Raw genomic sequence first — 18,251 nt, forward strand, 5'->3', positions numbered from 1 at the left:
TGTACTAAATTGAAGAATTTCAATTATTTAATAGATTTTGAGGAAAGATATATCACAAATTGCCAATTTAACGTCTTCGAAACAGAAGGCTGTAATACCCCATAAATCTTTACTTTATTTAAAATAAACGCTAATAATTATCCATACAGATTATTAGTTTCAAACATAAAGACTGAATATGAATAACATGAGGATGAAATATTTGTGTTATATGTTTTCATATAGATTCACTTATTTCCTTCTTTCTCGAATTGTAACTCTTTTCAGCAAGTAAATATCCCAGAAACCCGGCACAAGAAAATGCAAGCACTATGATTATTTTCACAGAAGTGCAAAAGAGGTCATTATAGATGAAAGGTACGGCCCATCCAATTGAGGCATATAAGTTGCAACTCGAAAATGCTGTTTCTTCATCACCTTCGAAGACAATACCATAAAAAGCTGAAATTAATTTTAAAAAAAGTTATTAGAAATATTCATGGCTATGGAGGTATTGAAGAAATGTAAAAAACAACTCTAAAAAAAGAAATTATTGAGATTAAAAAACATATATTTTAATTGAAGAATTAGAATTTCTGATTCCTTTAGAATTTTTGTGTTCACTCATTTATTTTATTCTATCCCCTTCTTTTAAAATATTTAGTCCAGGAACATATTGCTACAAATCTGTGCTATCGATACTTTTAATAGTTGTTGAATGGATGCTAATCAGTACTGATTAAGAATTTGGTAACCATTTGGAGACATGATGACAAAAATGAAAGTTTTAGAGAATGTACGAATACATTAGGTGTCAAGATCTTTACATCTGTCATGAAAATGCGGTATTTTTTCACGGTTATTATATAAAGGTGAAAGCGAGTAGTAAGCGAGTCAATCAAGTGGATTGTCTCTCTGGAGATGGCGCAGTGATATCTCTAGCTGCATTTTGAACTGCTTTTTGTCTGATTATGATGTTAGTTTTTACAAGCTCTGTTTATTTGAAGTGCCTTGGCTTTGTAAAGTGTCTTCAAAGAAAAACAACGAAAGTTTTTGAAACACATCGCTCAATGGCTGAAATGAAATATTTCATAAATAAGAAGTGCACAAAGATAAAATGTACTTTATTATCGAAGAAAGATGAATGAAAGGAAATGTATCTACTATGTACATAGATGACTTAAAACTACATCTTTTCAAAACTTTAAAACTTTCGGCCACTGAATAATAATCAAATAATAAGAATCAACGGGTTTGGTATCTTACGGAAACCGGGAGTGATTCCTAAACATTATCGTGTACTTCCTAATAAAGAGGCTATTCCACTTCCCTCTGCCTTAAATCCTGGATGCTGGACAAGGCCACTCGAATATTTATTTTCAAAGAACCCAGTATCTGTATCTCAATAACAAGATTACATACCGAATTTCATTTACAGTAGACTCCCGATTATCCGCGGGCGGGTTATCCGCGCCTGCCGCACAAAGTTTTTTTTTTTTCCCTTTTTTTTTTCTTTGTATAAGCGTAAAGCAAAGAAAATAAAAATGTTCACAAAACTGAGCGAAACGTTAAATTTGTTAACATCGTGCTTATTTATGGGAAAAATATCCGAGGCCTTCTCGGAACCTTCCCCTCTGATGAGTAAATGATTTCTTACTCCCCCTTGCAGTGCGGAGTTGCCCGAGAAACTTACGCTACGAGAAATGCAATCTCGGATCAAGAGAAAATGCTTCCAAAGCAAGAAGCAAACACAAATGACTGATTTCTTCAAAAAGGTGCAGTTTTAGAGTTATGCTTTTGTAATTACATAATACATTACAGTATTAAAACAGTACATATGTATTCATTTTTCTGTATATCCTTGACGTCTCTCGTAAGTACAAAGCACTTTTCCGTTTTCATTAACAAAATGCATTTTAGGTTCGTTTTGAGTGATATACTAAAATATTTAGCGTTAGTGAAACATTTCCTTCTGTTTATTTTACGTTTTATTGTACATAAAACGATTTTTCAAAGTTGGAATGACTGTTTTCTCTTTTGCTATACCCGTTTTTAGCTTTTTTCGGATTATCCGCGATTTAGTTAGCGGCCGCGCCACCCAATTCCGCGGATAATCGAGAGTGAACTGTATTTGAGTCATTGTGGTTTTGAATTATTGCGTTTGCAGGCATGCGAATTTATAAACCATCAAACCATCAGTATTTTAATGAATTCGATTGATAATATGATGCGTATCTATATTTTAAACATTAAATTTGTATACTAGTTTTTAGCTTTCTAATTCTCTACATTTTATAATTATTGTGTTCACTTACATCCTGACACACAACCAAGCTTCTTGTGAAAAGATTTTTTATCGAGATTTCATTTAAGGATTACGCTTCTAGTTCAATCCTTCTAACTCAGCGGATTTTTCATTTATCGTGTTGACAGACAGATATGATTTCCAAAAATGTAGTGTTCACTTGTAATGAAATAACCAGCTAGTCCGATAGTTAGCGAATATCGTTTAAAATTTAATGATTATTTATCAAATTTCGTTCGTATAACAATTCGTCAATTCGTGTAAACAATTTTGAGTTATTGTGTTCAGACAGATAGACATAACTTTTAAAATTCATTTTTCGGACTGAGAGAGATCTGAAACTTGGGGTTTCGTCAAAATCTAGAAATTGAATTTTTTTGAAATTTTACTTCCTTTCTGAATAAGAGACAGTAAAAAGATTTTTTTTTCAAGTATATGATATCGAAATTCCAACTCACCTTTCGATTGTGTGACTAATGCTGAAGTGATCAAGCCGTTGATAGTAACTTGTACATAAAAGATGTATGGCTGCTGTGCGCTTGGGCTCCAGAAAAAGAGAAAGACGAAGTTGGCGATGACGATTATATGGATTGGTATCAGAACTGATCTCCTTCCAACGCACTTGATTATGGCACCAGAAAAGATGGCTGACAGAGCAGATGAGATTCCGTAGATGAGAGTGAACAGACCGATGTGGGATATACTCCAGGTACACGCAATATAAGACTACAAACATAAGCACAGTCATATTGCGGAAATATAATATAAACGTTTAAAAAACATAAAAATGAAAAAAAAAATTATGCTTCAATTTCATAACATTAGTAAGTAAAACTTAAAGAGAGAAATGTCTAAAAGCATGAAATTTACGCATCTAGCTTGTTGCAAAGCATCGAAATTCCAAGTTCCGGCAATAATTAGTATTTATATATATATATATATATATTTTACGAATCATTGCATTTTCAGGTGTTTTCTTGTAGATAATTAAACTTTACTAAAGCATTTTGAAATAAACAGAAGCTAGATTTTCACACAAATTTACTTGTTCAGGCAATCAAAATGTTTTGTAATTTTTATCTGTTAATCAAAAAGGATGCTCAAAACTGATGGTTATAGTTTAAAAGCTTTATTACAATTAAATTTTACCAATGTCTTATAGTATGGATAGGCAGTGGTCGCCCTATTTCTTATGTATTATCTAATTGAGGTCTTATCCCTCTCTATCCGCATAAAATTATGGACCATGGGTTCGATAAAAATTGCCTTATATGGCGTTGCTAAGGAATTATAAATCTTTGGCGTTTATCCAGAATTTTTACTGAATCTATCGTGCTAATATGTACTTTGGACGTCTTTTTATCCGATTAATTAAAACAAAAATTTGACACTAAATTAGAGTTGTTGTCACAAGATTGCATATCGAAGTTTAATGAATTCAGTGACGGTGTTTATACACATGCGAAAGTACAAAGCGCAAAACGGTCAACACAGAGACGGATTTGCTTCAAGAATCTACATTTTAGAGGCAGATTGTGTAATATAATAAGATAAATGATTATTTATATTATTACTCTTACGTTTTACTTAAGTCTCAAAAATTAACATTAACATACAAAATTTATAAATTGTAATTTCTAGAAAAAAAGAGCGTGAAATTTACTCATATAGCTTGATCGTTATCAGAAAAAAAGAGTTTCGCGTTCAAACGATAGTTTATAATATTGTAATTTTTTTAACAATCATTACACGTTCCTATGCTTTTTTATAGATAGTTAAAATTTTGCAAAACATTTTAAAGGCGGCAAAAGTTAAATTTGCACACAAACTTTCTTTTCATATAAAACAAACCTTTTTTAATTTTGAGGAACAAAATGGAAAGTATAAATCAATGATTCAGATTTAAAAGTTTTATTACAACTATATTCTGTGTCCTATAATAAATATACTAAACCCGATGTTAATTGCTTATTCAAAAGATTATTGTCAAACTCTCAAAACTTTAAAAATGTATAAAGAAAAAAAAAAGAGAGAGTTTCTCTGTGAAGAGATGAAATTTTCTAATTTACTTTTTCAATTGAATATAGTAAAATATATACAAAATTCCTTCAACTTAATATAACAGATAAAAGTGAAATCCGCATCAATTAGAAGCAAATAATATGAGGTTTGTAAACTGAATTAAAATAATATAAAAAAAGTATTCTTAAATTAAACAAGGAGCTATTTAAAAAGTAAACATTAATTTGGAAATATAATCTCAAAAAACAGCTTGAAGTAAAATCCGCTTAAAATTGATTTAATAATTATAGTAAAGAATCTTTCATTTGTGGACTGACCTAAACTGATGTATCCATTTTTCCACCTTCCATTTCTAATAAATTCTGTAAATGTTATTGCGGAAAAAAAAAAAAATCCACGGAGAAGAAAGGCATTGCATTTTGCTTTTAGAAAGCTGATTCGATGAAACATGTCGTGGGGCTTAAGAATCTTTTATTTCAAAAGTTTCAAGAGAGAAGAGCAGGTAGGCATGAGTCGAATGTTATCTGCACTTTATCGAGAAAAATATTTATATAATGAGATGAATGGCTTCTGACTGCCAGTGCACACACTTTAAAATATCATTGCTATTCGAGAGAAGTTTGAACTTGTTACTTAACTAAATGCACTGATAAAGAACAGCAAATATCCTTTTGTTAAAAGATACTACAGAAGCTGATATTAAATGTAGATTCTGGCACAATATGAGATCAGTGAAATTATCAGTTCACATTAAATTCAGAGGCATTTTATTTCAGCAAGTGGTATTACTTCCAATTTAAGTTTAGCTAGCTCTGATACAACCTCCCAATATTTGGTCGTGAGAGATTAAAAATTTCAGAAACGCCTTATTGATTGTCCGCAATTTCCAACTCACATTTCTCACTTGAAATGGACGTACAAGATATAATGCATCAATGTATGTCAACCCATCAAAACTATTATCTCATAAAAAAAGACATCTAATAAAAAATTCTCTGCAATATATCTCAATGGCAGAATAGTATATTCGGAAACTGCGTACTTAATCGACTGCTGTATTTGTTTAAATATTTTTCAAAAACAAACTACGATTTTATGATGCATTTTATTAAAAAGTAAATAATAAGTATTTATTTATATAAACGAAAATTTCGAAACCTTTTTACAAATACAGATTATTTCGATGAACTTCCATTTCAGAACCACTTTAAACATTTTTGCCGTTTAATTTATTAAATAACTAACTTTAAACAGTCCACACATTAAGAAAAAAAATTACCTTTGTAAAATCAGTTATGTGAAATCCTCTGCAAAGACTAGTGGCAATCGTAAAAGGTATTAGAAGAATCTGGTCTTTCTTTTTAATGTATTTAATGGTAGCAAAGACATGGCCCCATGAGAGTTTTACATTGTTTTTCACAGTATCTATCCGATCCAAAAATAACCAAATTATAAATGGAGCTATAAATCCACATGTCATACATACGCCAGTTAATAAATATCTTGTTTCATTTGGTACTTTTTCTAAGCCATTACTGAAGCCATCTTTAGTAGCACTACAAAAATCTGCTCCACACGAATAGTTTGAACTTTTAATTTTGTCATCTGTCTTGAGAACATAATAAACAATTAAACTACTGCAAACATATGAAGAATAGAATGCCAAACCTTGGATGCCGAAAAAGAGAGACTTAGTTGAATCAAGATAAGACTGATAGGATGTTTCAACATTTGCTTTTGCGTTTTCGAGAGGGGAATCAAATGATATTTCTTCTTTTATCTCATCTAAAGCATTATTTAATATTTTGGGAATTCCTGTGTCTTTAAAGTTTTTTAGCTTGCGATCGTTGGTGTCTTCTGTTTTTTCTATATCCTTCACTTTCGAAAGTGTTCTAATTTCTGGTAAACTATCTTTCTTAGATTTGCAAGCACTAAGCCTAACAGGTGTGGTATCTACAAGGTGTCTGGTGCAATTTCGGCTTGCTACAGGACTGTTACTTGCTTTATTGAGTAGATCAGATGCTGACAATTTCTCCACTTTTTTTCCATCTAATTTAAAACTCGACTTCATCTCAGAATTTTCATTTACAGGCTCTACTTGAGATGCACATTTGGATTTTTTCCCATTTTCTCCAATTTTGCAAAACAGAACAGATGATTCATTGAAATAAGTGCACAGAGCTGCCCAAAGCAAACAACTACCGATGCCCCTCAGTATCGCTGCAGGTATCATGGTAATCCAAGTTGGATAAAAATTGTATGCAATGTAGGGTAGCATCATTCCCATTCCTAAGAGTTGTGCATTCTTACTCCCCAATTTCTTCACAAGGAAACTGGTAAACAATAATGATGCAATCCCAAATGTGATGAAGTTGAAAGCCAAAGAAGCTGTTCCTACTCCTTGTTCTTTATTCATTGTGGTTTGTAGCGTTATAAGACAATTATCGCCTGAGAGCAGAAATAAAATTGATAACGATACGACAATCAAATTTTTAATAATTCTGCATTTACTAAGATCTGTGTCTATATTTTTTTTGCTAAACATATTTGGAAATATTTTTTTGCTGGATTTTTAAGGCTGGGAAGTTGGGAACTCTGCAAATAAAAAATAAACACAATTAATTCAATAAATAAAATAATTAAAAAAAATTAATACATTTTGAAACAAGAGAATATCATAATTTATTGATTATCAAGAAAGGTAGATTTAAAAAAATGTTGCATAGCCAAATTAACAAAGTAATTTCATTTCATATTAATTTGAAACTACAAATTGAAGAAAATATAAATTTCTAATAACATATGAAACTGTAGGAAAACTTAAGGATCTAACTCTAGTTTTACTTTTAAAAATTATCCAACTCTTTTAAGGTATCTATATCTATCTTTATCTAGCTTTTTAAGGTAGGTGATCCAATTCTAGCTTTTTCGTTGCAGTTATCCAATTATGCCTTCATGTGTTTGGAAAATTCTAATTATCCCTATTTGAAATAAATGTAGAACAGAGTGCACAAAATGCCTGCATAAAGTAATTAAAATGATAAACTCAGATTGTACTGCTAAATTATAATCCTGCTACTTCTCCAAAAAAAGAAATCATAGCATGTATCAGAAAACTATTTTCGACTGCAAGAAGCACCCAAGCTGAAGTTCTTCAGTTTATCAGCCGTCGCCCAATGTGTTTTACTAATTCCGTATTCGTTTCCTCTGTAACTTCGAGAAACAAAATTCAGTCTCTTCGTGAATGACATTGCAAAGTTCTGCACTTATAAAGATACAAAAAAATTACAAAAAAAAACCCCGCTTTAAAACTAAAATATATTTAAAAAAAATTGTTCATACAATGGAAAACTAGTATAATTCAGCGGTATTAGTATCAAATTCTTTCACTTATGACAAAAACCTTCCTCCTCCCTCTAATTCCCTACAGAAAAAAATATCTCGAGAAGCAATAAAACTACTGAAATTGCACTACTCCCAAAAAGTACCTTACGTTAAAAAATCATAAAGAGAAAATTAAATGTAACTTCAAAGGAATAAAAGCGAAACTATACCCCCTTTATCAACTCTAAATTCAAATTATTAATACCGCTTTTCTATAAAACTATTCTTAGGCCTTTTCAATGTTTTATGCATCTCCCAGTCAGGCAACTGCAGCCAGAATTCATATCGAAATGCTTGAAACCGTACGGAATAAAAATATATGCAAATAAGTAACATCCCATGGTTTATTAAAAACAATAACATTCAAGATAACTTAAAGCTATCAGTAGTAAATGAGAATTCCACTGAAAAAAAAAAAAACTTTTAACAAGATTTTTTGATAAATTGGTCAAAAGCAAAAATTCTGCTATTATAAATATCGAAATGTTTGGATGCAAATCTCCTTACAAACCGTAGATCCAGAAGGTTTCTTTGAAATTAAGTGAAATGACACTAAGCGAAAACAAAATTGCTGATAATTTGGAAGATGAAGAGACTATTCGGCAACTACATCAAGAGATTTGCAATCGGAGAGAAATGATTGCAAATATCTTCATGTAGTTCTTTTTTAGTATTCTTTTGGAAGATGAAGAGACATATTCGGCAACTACATCAAGAGATTTGCAATCGGAGAGAAATGATTGCAAATATCTTCATGTAGTTCTTTTTTAGTATTCTTTTGGAAGATGAAGAGACATTTTCGGCAACTACATCAAGAGATTTGCAATCTGAGAGAAATGATTGCAAATATCTTCATGTAGTTCTTTTTTAGTATTCTTTTGCATCTGAACTGTACAAAATTTTTTTCACTCTCATTATATGCTTATCGATAATTTTAGTACTTGAATTATGTAGTGATTGGATTTTGAAGCGTTAAGAAAATAAACGTTCATAGATGGCGCCAGGCAACTAGCGCGAGTGTAATTCAAAGAGTGATGTCATTCGAGTGTTGGCTCTTGGAGGAGAAGGAGTTACTGAGCAGAGTAACTCGAACGAATCTGAAATAAATTTGTTAAGTTTTCTATTTGCCTATTTATTGAAAGCACTCACGAACCAGCCACGACATTTGGCGCAGTCATCACGATTGAGAATCGAGTGCTATTTTTGACGAACTTGAAATCGAACTTTATTCGATAAAGGTGTGTGCTTTCGGTATCGATATGGCCTTCCTAGGCAGTGCGAAAAAGGAAGATTTGAAGTTGTTGGCGGAAGAGCTGGGTGAAACTGTTTCATTAGAGATGAAAATTGTGGACTTAAAAAAATTAATTACTGGAAGTGAAAATTACGAGGAAGAGTTTGTGAAGAAACAAATGATAGTTATCATAGAGGATAGGAAAGAGAGAGAAGATCAAAACCGAAAGCAAGAAGAACAAAAACGAAAGCAAGAAGAACGTGAATTTGAAGAAAGAAAAATAAAAGAAGAGTGGGAATTGCAGGAGAAAAAGGCACAAGAAGAACGAGAATTCGAACTTGAGAAACTGAAGCTGCAATATTCCAGTGTACCCGTGGATGTCGAATTACCAACTCCCAAGATAGAACTCAGGCACGTGATGCAAAAATTCGATGAAAAGAACAGTGATATCAGTTTATATTTGCTGTTGTTCGAGAGGCAAGCCGAGTGGGCTCAAATAAAACGAGAAGATTACGTGTCGCAACTATTAGGATTATTGCCAACGGATATAACCCAACTCATCGCTCGAGAGCCAATCGAGAAAGTTAAGGACTATGACCACATCAAGAGTTTATTAGTGAAACGATTTAAACTCAGCCCGGAAAAATTCAGGCAAAAGTTTATGACTCATTTTAAAAGACCGGAGACTACCTGGTGCGATTTTCTATTTGCCTGAATTTTTCCGGGCTGAGTTTAAATCGTTTCACTAATAAACTCTTGATGTGGTCATAGTCCTTAACTTTCTCGATTGGCTCTCGAGCGATGAGTTGGGTTATATCCGTTGGCAATAATCCTAATAGTTGCGACACGTAATCTTCTCGTTTTATTTGAGCCCACTCGGCTTGCCTCTCGAACAACAGCAAATATAAACTGATATCACTGTTCTTTTCATCGAATTTTTGCATCACGTGCCTGAGTTCTATCTTGGGAGTTGGTAATTCGACATCCACGGGTACACTGGAATATTGCAGCTTCAGTTTCTCAAGTTCGAATTCTCGTTCTTCTTGTGCCTTTTTCTCCTGCAATTCCCACTCTTCTTTTATTTTTCTTTCTTCAAATTCACGTTCTTCTTGCTTTCGTTTTTGTTCTTCTTGCTTTCGGTTTTGATCTTCTCTCTCTTTCCTATCCTCTATGATAACTATCATTTGTTTCTTCACAAACTCTTCCTCGTAATTTTCACTTCCAGTAATTAATTTTTTTTAAGTCCACAATTTTCATCTCTAATGAAACAGTTTCACCCAGCTCTTCCGCCAACAACTTCAAATCTTCCTTTTTCGCACTGCCTAGGAAGGCCATATCGATACCGAAAGCACACACCTTTATCGAATAAAGTTCGATTTCAAGTTCGTCAAAAATAGCACTCGATTCTCAATCGTGATGACTGCGCCAAATGTCGTGGCTGGTTCGTGAGTGCTTTCAATAAATAGGCAAATAGAAAACTTAACAAATTTATTTCAGATTCGTTCGAGTTACTCTGCTCAGTAACTCCTTCTCCTCCAAGAGCCAACACTCGAATGGCATCACTCTTTTAATTACACTCGCGCTAGTTGCCTGGCGCCATCTATGAACGTTTATTTTCTTAACGCTTCAAAATCCAATCACTACAAATTATAATGCTACTTTCTTATTATCTATAGAAATTTCCAAAATCAAGATCATGTGTGAACACACTGCACGTCGGCGAGTTTTGTGCACTAATTAGAATAATTCGAATCTACTAGTCTCAAACAGTAAGCAATGAATTTTCTACCTTTTTATTAAAGACATTTCTGCTTAATTGCCCTAATTTTTAAAATTATAAAATTGCACTAATTAGAATAGCTTGCATCTAATCGTCTCAAATCGCAAGCAGCAATGTTTCTTCTGTTCATTGAAGGTATTTCAATAAAATTGTCTTGAACTGAAATTAATTTTTGTTTCACATAAAGTTTCATGCTATAAACTGGCCTAGTTTGTATTTTTTGTGTTGCTGTTTTTTTTTTCTTCCTACTACTTTTACCCCTTTTATGTTGAATGTTTTCTACACCAGTAAAATTTCTTTATTTTTTCCAGAGTTGAAAACATTTTATTGACACAGATTTAAAAGTGTACAAAATCTATTACTGTTTAATTGAACTCAAAAGCCATTTTTCTACATTTAAAAATAAATGTGTTTAGTTTTGTTTTAATAGATGTAAACTATGCAAAAACTTAGATTAAAAAAAAATTCCACCTTTAGAAATTTAAAATTTTAAATTAAAAAAATTTCCTAAAAAATCAGTCATTTTTCTTTTTGAAACTGCTTATTCAGTTTTCAACATTTTCTCACCAAATGTTTTTTGATGAATTTTCATCATGAACTGAATACAATTAAGGGTCCGATATTGAATATTTACATTAATTTTGGAGAAAAAATATTTTCTGAAAACTTTCTGCGATTTTTTGATTTATAAATTGGTTTTTGTACAAGACAATTAAAAAAAAATTATGATTTTTTTAGAAAATATCATGCTTTATTAATTTTAACATTTTAAAATCTTTTTTCTAATCAAAATTGTTCTAAATAAATTTTTAATTTTATTAATTGCTTTTTGTGATTTTACATAAAGAATTCAAGTAATGCAAATGAAATGCATTTGACTTTTAGCCTTTTTATGCAGACATAATTTCAGAAAAAAGGCAAACTGAGAAAAAAATTACTTAACGATTTAAACATAAAAGTATTATTGTAATTGCCGTATTATAAAAACAGCCTGCAAAATATCAATTATTTTTCGCAACAATGATCAAGCATGCACAAGTGAGAAAATTACAATTTAATAATATTTTATTTTCAACATAATTAGTAATTAATTTAATTTTAGTTAGTAAAAATTCGAAAATTTGTTGGAAAATTAAGAATTCAAGGCATTTAAAAAATCGTTTTCTCTATTCGATTAAGGAAATTCTTATTAACACGCAGAAATAATTATAAACCCTTTGAGTAAAATTAAAAAAGAAAAAAAACTCTAATGAAAGAGATTAAATTTCCAGAAAAATGAGTTTATTAAAAGATAGGCTGGAAAGCATCTATTCATTTTTTATATTTTAATCACAAATTGTTCGTATGTGAAACAAAATTGTACCGAATTGAATGTAAAATGAGCAAAATTTATCATTTAAATATACATTTATCTAAAATATAAATAATCAACATGTTTAATGAAATTCTTTTCAAATTTTAGAAAAAATACACTCAGCTTTATTCTTTTAAGAAAATATTTAATACCTCAGAACTTTTATAGACAACTTTTAAGATGCACTATTTAAATCTCACCTTAAAGTTTTTTTAAAATTTAATAGAAAAATTATTGTTTGACTATAAAACTCAGAACACTTGGAAACTTGAATTCTTTGTATTATGTCATTTTAACTAAAATTGCTATCGACATCTATATCTGTAATAATATAAATACATAATATATATCTGTATCTATAGCTGAATATAAGCCTTAAACCAAGTAATCCCTATATTCATATGAAGTGCAAAAGAAATTGTCATGATGTAGTGAAAACAAACTACAAACATTAAAAAAAAATTGATTTTAAATTAAAACACTTAAACCCAGATATACTTTCTCTTAAATATTCAAAATACATTTTTTTTAAAGACATGATTTGTATACCTATTCGATATTTACTCTGTGACGTAAAAGATATGGAAGCTTGATCGCAACTGAGTATTAGATTTGTCTTTCGTCTTTCTTTGATTATCAGCTGAAAACTTAAGAAAGAGAACTTATTCGCATCTAATTAAATGCTTTAATTTTAAATAAAAAATATAGCGTTTCTTTCAGATGCTATATTGTATTAAAAATGATTATTTTATCTTGTAGAGATTAATTTTTATTATGATGAAAAAAATTTGCAGAAAAAAATATCTTACATTTTACGATGAAGCAATTGTTTTTAAGTAAATAATTTATATTTAAATCCAGTCCTGGATTATGCAGATTTATTCTAAGAGAATTTTAGGTTAATTTGCTACTTGTTAATACTTTTTTATATTGGAATACAGTAATTAATTCAATAATTATTATTTATTAAAAATTCTGTAATGTTTTTATTAAGAAAATAAATGATTTTTTATAAGAAAGTTCTTGAATTTCTAAACAGGGAACAAAAAGGGGGAAGTAGCAAAATTTGAACCACTTTAACATTTCTTTCAGTACACAGTGATAGAGAAAAGTTTTAATAGTAATAAAAACATTAGAATTTTTTTAGTTTATTTATTTTCAAAACACTGCATTTAACCTTTTAAGAAATTTACTTTAAAGTAGAAAAAACACATTAAAATTATATCATTGGACCAATTAACGATTGTGGTCTGCTAGATTGGAATTCCTACTTTTTTAAGTACAATTTAAAGGAAAATATTTTTTAATTCTGAAATCCATATTAGCTCGTATTGTATGAATCCAGGTATGACATTTTATAAAATATATCGTTTCGTTTTGTTTCTAATTTGCTTCCTTATATTCGAATAAGTAAATATGAAAAGAACTAAAACTGAACTATAAAAAATAATTTGTATACTATATTTTTGTGCATAGTGAAATTTTTTACATGTTTGAAACTTATATTCATATTGTAAAATTACTGAAATGAATGCAATATTTTTTTTTTATAAAACACACACTTTTATTGATATGATAGATTAGATTTCATTTGTTCCAATTATTTTATACTTTAAAGTTTTTAATGACTGATTCATCATGTTACATATTATTTCGTTTTAAAATAAATTCTGAAATTCACTTTAATGTCTCATTGAAAAACACTTGAATGACACTTTTATAAAATAAAAATTTAAATTAATCAGTATATTGAAATTTTAGCTTTGAAAATATTAAAATTATAGCATATTACCATCAAAAATACATGAGTACAAAACTACCTTAAATGAGAGAAAAATTGATAGAGAAAAATTTATATATATTATCGTCGAATATACTTACGTACTCAAAATACTTTAAATGAGAGAAAAATCGATAGAGATGTAGAGAAAAATTGTTGCAAAATTCGTGAGTGTACAAAATACCTTAAATGTAGCACATCAGGAAATAGGAGATGAACGAATTACACGAAATTTCTTCTTTACAAACTTTGAACAAATCAACTTAAATAAAAGTATATATGAGACAAAATAAATATCAATGCTTTAGACTTTATTTTTCTAAATTGAATGTGATGTAACAAAAATTTGATACAACTTTCAGATCTATTGCTTAAAAATAAAAATAAAAAATATTTAAAACAAAATTGAATTGGCTTCCTAAATTTTGTATGAATAGACAAAGATGATTATGATAAACACAAAGAGTGCTAATTTCAAACAAAACTGCAGACTCAATAATGATTAAAGTGGACAGTTTCCTTTCATTACTTCGACCTTTGCTATAGCTAAGAATTTTAGCTTTGGAGGTTATTACTGATTAATTTTCGATTTAAAACAGAAATTTACGGTGAGCGAAAAATACATTATCTTGTTGCAAAATAAACTGCATAGAATGAAATTATCATACATTTAGCGAGGGAAAAAAGTATTTTTTCTGATTTTCTACCAAGGAATAATACAGGAAATTATTAATGTACATCTTTAAAAAAATTAAAAGTGGTGAGAAAATAAACTCGCCAACTACAGTAAGCTCATTAAAAGAATCATATCTAATCGATCTTAAAAATAATATAATATTTTGAGATTGCTAAGTCAACGAATTTTAAGACCAAAAAAAAAGATTGATTTTAACCGACTTATGTTAAGTTTTCTACGTAAACATGAACAAGGCCATCAGTTATATATCTGAGTTCATTGATTAAGTCAGAAAAAAAATGAATTAATGTATGTTTATATTTATACTAAAATATGTTGATAAGAGCAAGTTAAGCAATTATAGATATTCAAATCTTCAAAAGATAGAATTTATTATTATTATGAAGGCTGAAAAAAATCATTTTGAATCCTAAAAATAAGTTGTATTATTCTGTTTTTAAAACATAAATATTCAAAGAAATGTGATAAACCAATCATTAAACATGAAATATTATTATTTGCTGTAGAGTTGAAAAATTAATTCCATGCTCTGATATATAATCAAAATCAATCAAAAGCTTCTCGATGAGAAAGTAAATTGAGTTTATTCAAAGCAATTTTGAGTTACCTTTTTTACAGGCTAGCAGACATAATTCCAAAAATGTGTTTTTCGGAATCAGAAAGATCTAAAAGACAGAAATTTTTGACGATTGCAATAATTTCTGTTTGTTTATTTTGTATAAAAGAAACTAACAAGATATATTTCGGAAAATTTAAATTGTCAATGCATGTGGCTAAAACGCGTATCACAGACGGCAAATATGTTTCACAATGTCCGACGAGAAATGATTACCTCTTGCATGCAACCTGGAAAAGTTGCATTGTGCAATTTTTATGAGCACAAATAAAATTGTAAACTTCCTGCTGTATTTTATTTTAAATTCTTTTTGGCGTTGTTCAGAGGAAAGTAAAATTAAGTAAGTAAAAATAATCTATTAAGAAGATTTTTTTTAACCATTATTTCCCAAAATATTATAGCGTAAAAGTTATTTTAACATAATTTTAAAAAATCAAAGAATTCTTTTCTCAACTATACTACTTTTTGATGTTTATTTATTTTTTCTATTTTTAATTATTTTTAAAAATGTAAGCCGATTTTGTATCAATATATTTTATTGTTGAAATGAAACTCAAATTGTTTTCATTACTTCAACTAATAATTCATTCTGGCTTTTTTTCTTCATTATCATAAATGATTAAAATATGAAAATTCAGTTTATTTTTCCATGTTGAGTGAATTTCAATATAAAATAAGCTTTTTTTCATAAAATATTTGAAATTTTGTTGAACTTAGAGTCAGGGAACTTAGAATCAAACAAAATTGAAAATTGAAAACTCCCTCCTATGTTTTATCTTAAACTTTCCTTGGCGGTTCTTAGAGAAAAGTAAAAGTAATAAACATTTTGTAAATTTTAAATATTAAGTAAAAATAAATAAAATTTAAAAAAAAGTAAGTAAAAGTAAATAATTTTTTTTTACGATAATTTCTGAAAATATCACAGCACAATAACGATTTTTACATAATTTTAAAATTTAAAGAATTCTTTTTTCAACTATAAAAATTTTTGCCATTTAATTTTTTTTAACATTTTTATTACATTTGGAAAAAAAATGTAAGCCTATTTTGTAACAATATATTTTATTGTTGAAATGAAACTCAAATCGTTTTCATTATTGCGACAAATATTTCATGCTGGCCCTTTGCCTCATTATTAATGATCAAAATATGAAAATTCAATTCATAAAATTTGAAATTTTATTGAACTTGCAATGAAGGTTTAACTTCTGAATCAAACAATGGTGAAAAATTTGTACAGGAAGCCCCTTTCTAAAGCGCTATTGCTCTTTATTGAGACATTGAATGTATAAAAATATAACAGAAAATTTAGAAAATTGCATAGCACAATACACAGTATGGTGCTTCTAAAATAGTAGATTTAAATGGGTCAAGATTTGAAATTTAAGACTATTTTGCTGATGAAATCATTAAGAATTGATTTTACAAAATACTAAGTTGAAATTTATAGCTACCATTAATTCCTGTGAATCATTTAGTCGCCAAAGACGGCTGGTGAATAAATAAAGGTTAACTTTTGCCTTCTTAACTTGTGCCTTGATAGTTATATATATGCTGTATGCTTATATTAATTTTATTTTAAATAAGTTGAAAAATAAAAGTAATTTATAAAAACAAAGCAGAAATTTTATTCAAATTCAGAATGCCGCATTAGAAATGGAGATCAGTTATTTCAACATAGTCCTTCAAATATTTGAAAAGCAGAACACCTGCCGTTGTTAGGAAAAGTTGTAAAATATCGTAAGCATGCCTTATTCGGTAGTTTTATGAAATGAGAATCATAACGTGGATTTTTCGAAATAATTAAGGCTACACTTATTGTGAGTATATATACACGTTTTTAAATATACAAGATATTCTAAGAAATCTTAACGTCGAAAATTTTGAATGGATGTTCTGTATTTGTTTTATATAATTTTATAAGTACAAAAATGTTGGTAACTCAAAATCAAAAAGCTGCGAGTCAATCTGTAATTAGATTTCATGAATTAAAATAAAGAAAATTTGTCTGCATCATTCAAAAATTTTTTCATTTCCTTTATAAATCTGTAAGAAAAGATACATTTTGATTAAGAATTTCGATGAAAAAATATCGAATGTTATTAATTTCAAATATTTTAAAAATTATTTATATTATCTTGGTAGATTCTCTCCACAATTTAGTAGTTTTTTTAATTATATTTTACCTTTATGCTAATCATGAGTGTCCAATTCTCCCCTATAATAAATAGCATAAATATTTAGTATTATGTATTAACTGCATGCCAGCAATTAATCATAAAACAATTGCTAAAGACATCACGTTAACTAAAATTTAACTATATTTGCCAGTAAACGATGGTAGGAATTTGAATTTAATAAGCAACTATTAAACTAGCTGATTACGCCTTATTTCTTTCTTGATAAACTTGATATTACGAAAAGGATCAAGAAAGTAATTGAAAAATACAAAAGAAATGAAAAGGAATAAAGAAAATATATAAAAGTTACAAATAAATTTTTAAGCATAAATAAAATTAAATTGTGTCCAGGTTTTTGCATCTGTTGAAGTTAATGAGTTAGTATTTCTTTTTAAAAATTGATTAAAAAAGGGCTAGGAATAATGACTGTTTGAAATATCTAAGATATAATCGAGATTTTTTTTTATTATTCATAATTCTAATATAAATTAAAATAACTACATGTTAACGAGTTAAAGTGAATATTTAAGCATTAATTGCATTAATTGTTTCATATTCTTGAGGGCCGCGGTGGCCTGGTGGTAAGGTCTTCGCTTCGGAACCGGAGGGTTTCAGGTTCGTGACCCGATTCCACCGAAGAACCGTCGTGTAAGGGGGTCTGTCGCACGTTAAATCCGTCATGACAAAACGTCCTCCTGCTGGCGTGGTGTGGAGAGGGGGTGTCAGCTCAGGTGTCATCCTCGTCATCTGACCGTGGTTCAAAATTGCGACGTCCGTCCCAAAATAGCCCTAGTGTTGCTTCAAACAGGACGTTAATATAACTAAACTAAACTTCAAATTCTTGAATAAAATGTGGATCTTACAGACACTTTTCCCCCTAAAAAATACGAAAATTCATCTTTCATTCTTATATTTATTAAAAA

The 18,251-nt window shown here is 29.2% G+C and overlaps 1 protein-coding gene across 1 annotated transcript; it reads right to left on the reverse strand.

The window, feature by feature from the left end:
- Positions 1-217: 217 nt before the first annotated feature.
- LOC129972172 (protein unc-93 homolog A-like) lies at positions 218-14,018 on the reverse strand. The gene is made up of 5 exons (XM_056086199.1): positions 13,937-14,018; positions 12,620-12,702; positions 5,586-6,901; positions 2,743-3,010; positions 218-441 (listed from the first exon to the last, which is right to left on the reverse strand). Exons 3-5 carry the CDS (start codon positions 6,849-6,851, stop codon positions 218-220), a joined length of 1,758 nt encoding a protein of 585 aa, XP_055942174.1. The 5' UTR covers positions 6,852-6,901; positions 12,620-12,702; positions 13,937-14,018.
- Between the last annotated feature and the right edge of the window lie 4,233 nt (positions 14,019-18,251).

Source organism: Argiope bruennichi, chromosome 1, assembly GCF_947563725.1.
Source record: "Argiope bruennichi chromosome 1, qqArgBrue1.1, whole genome shotgun sequence".
In the NCBI taxonomy this organism is placed as follows: Eukaryota; Metazoa; Arthropoda; class Arachnida; order Araneae; family Araneidae; genus Argiope; species Argiope bruennichi.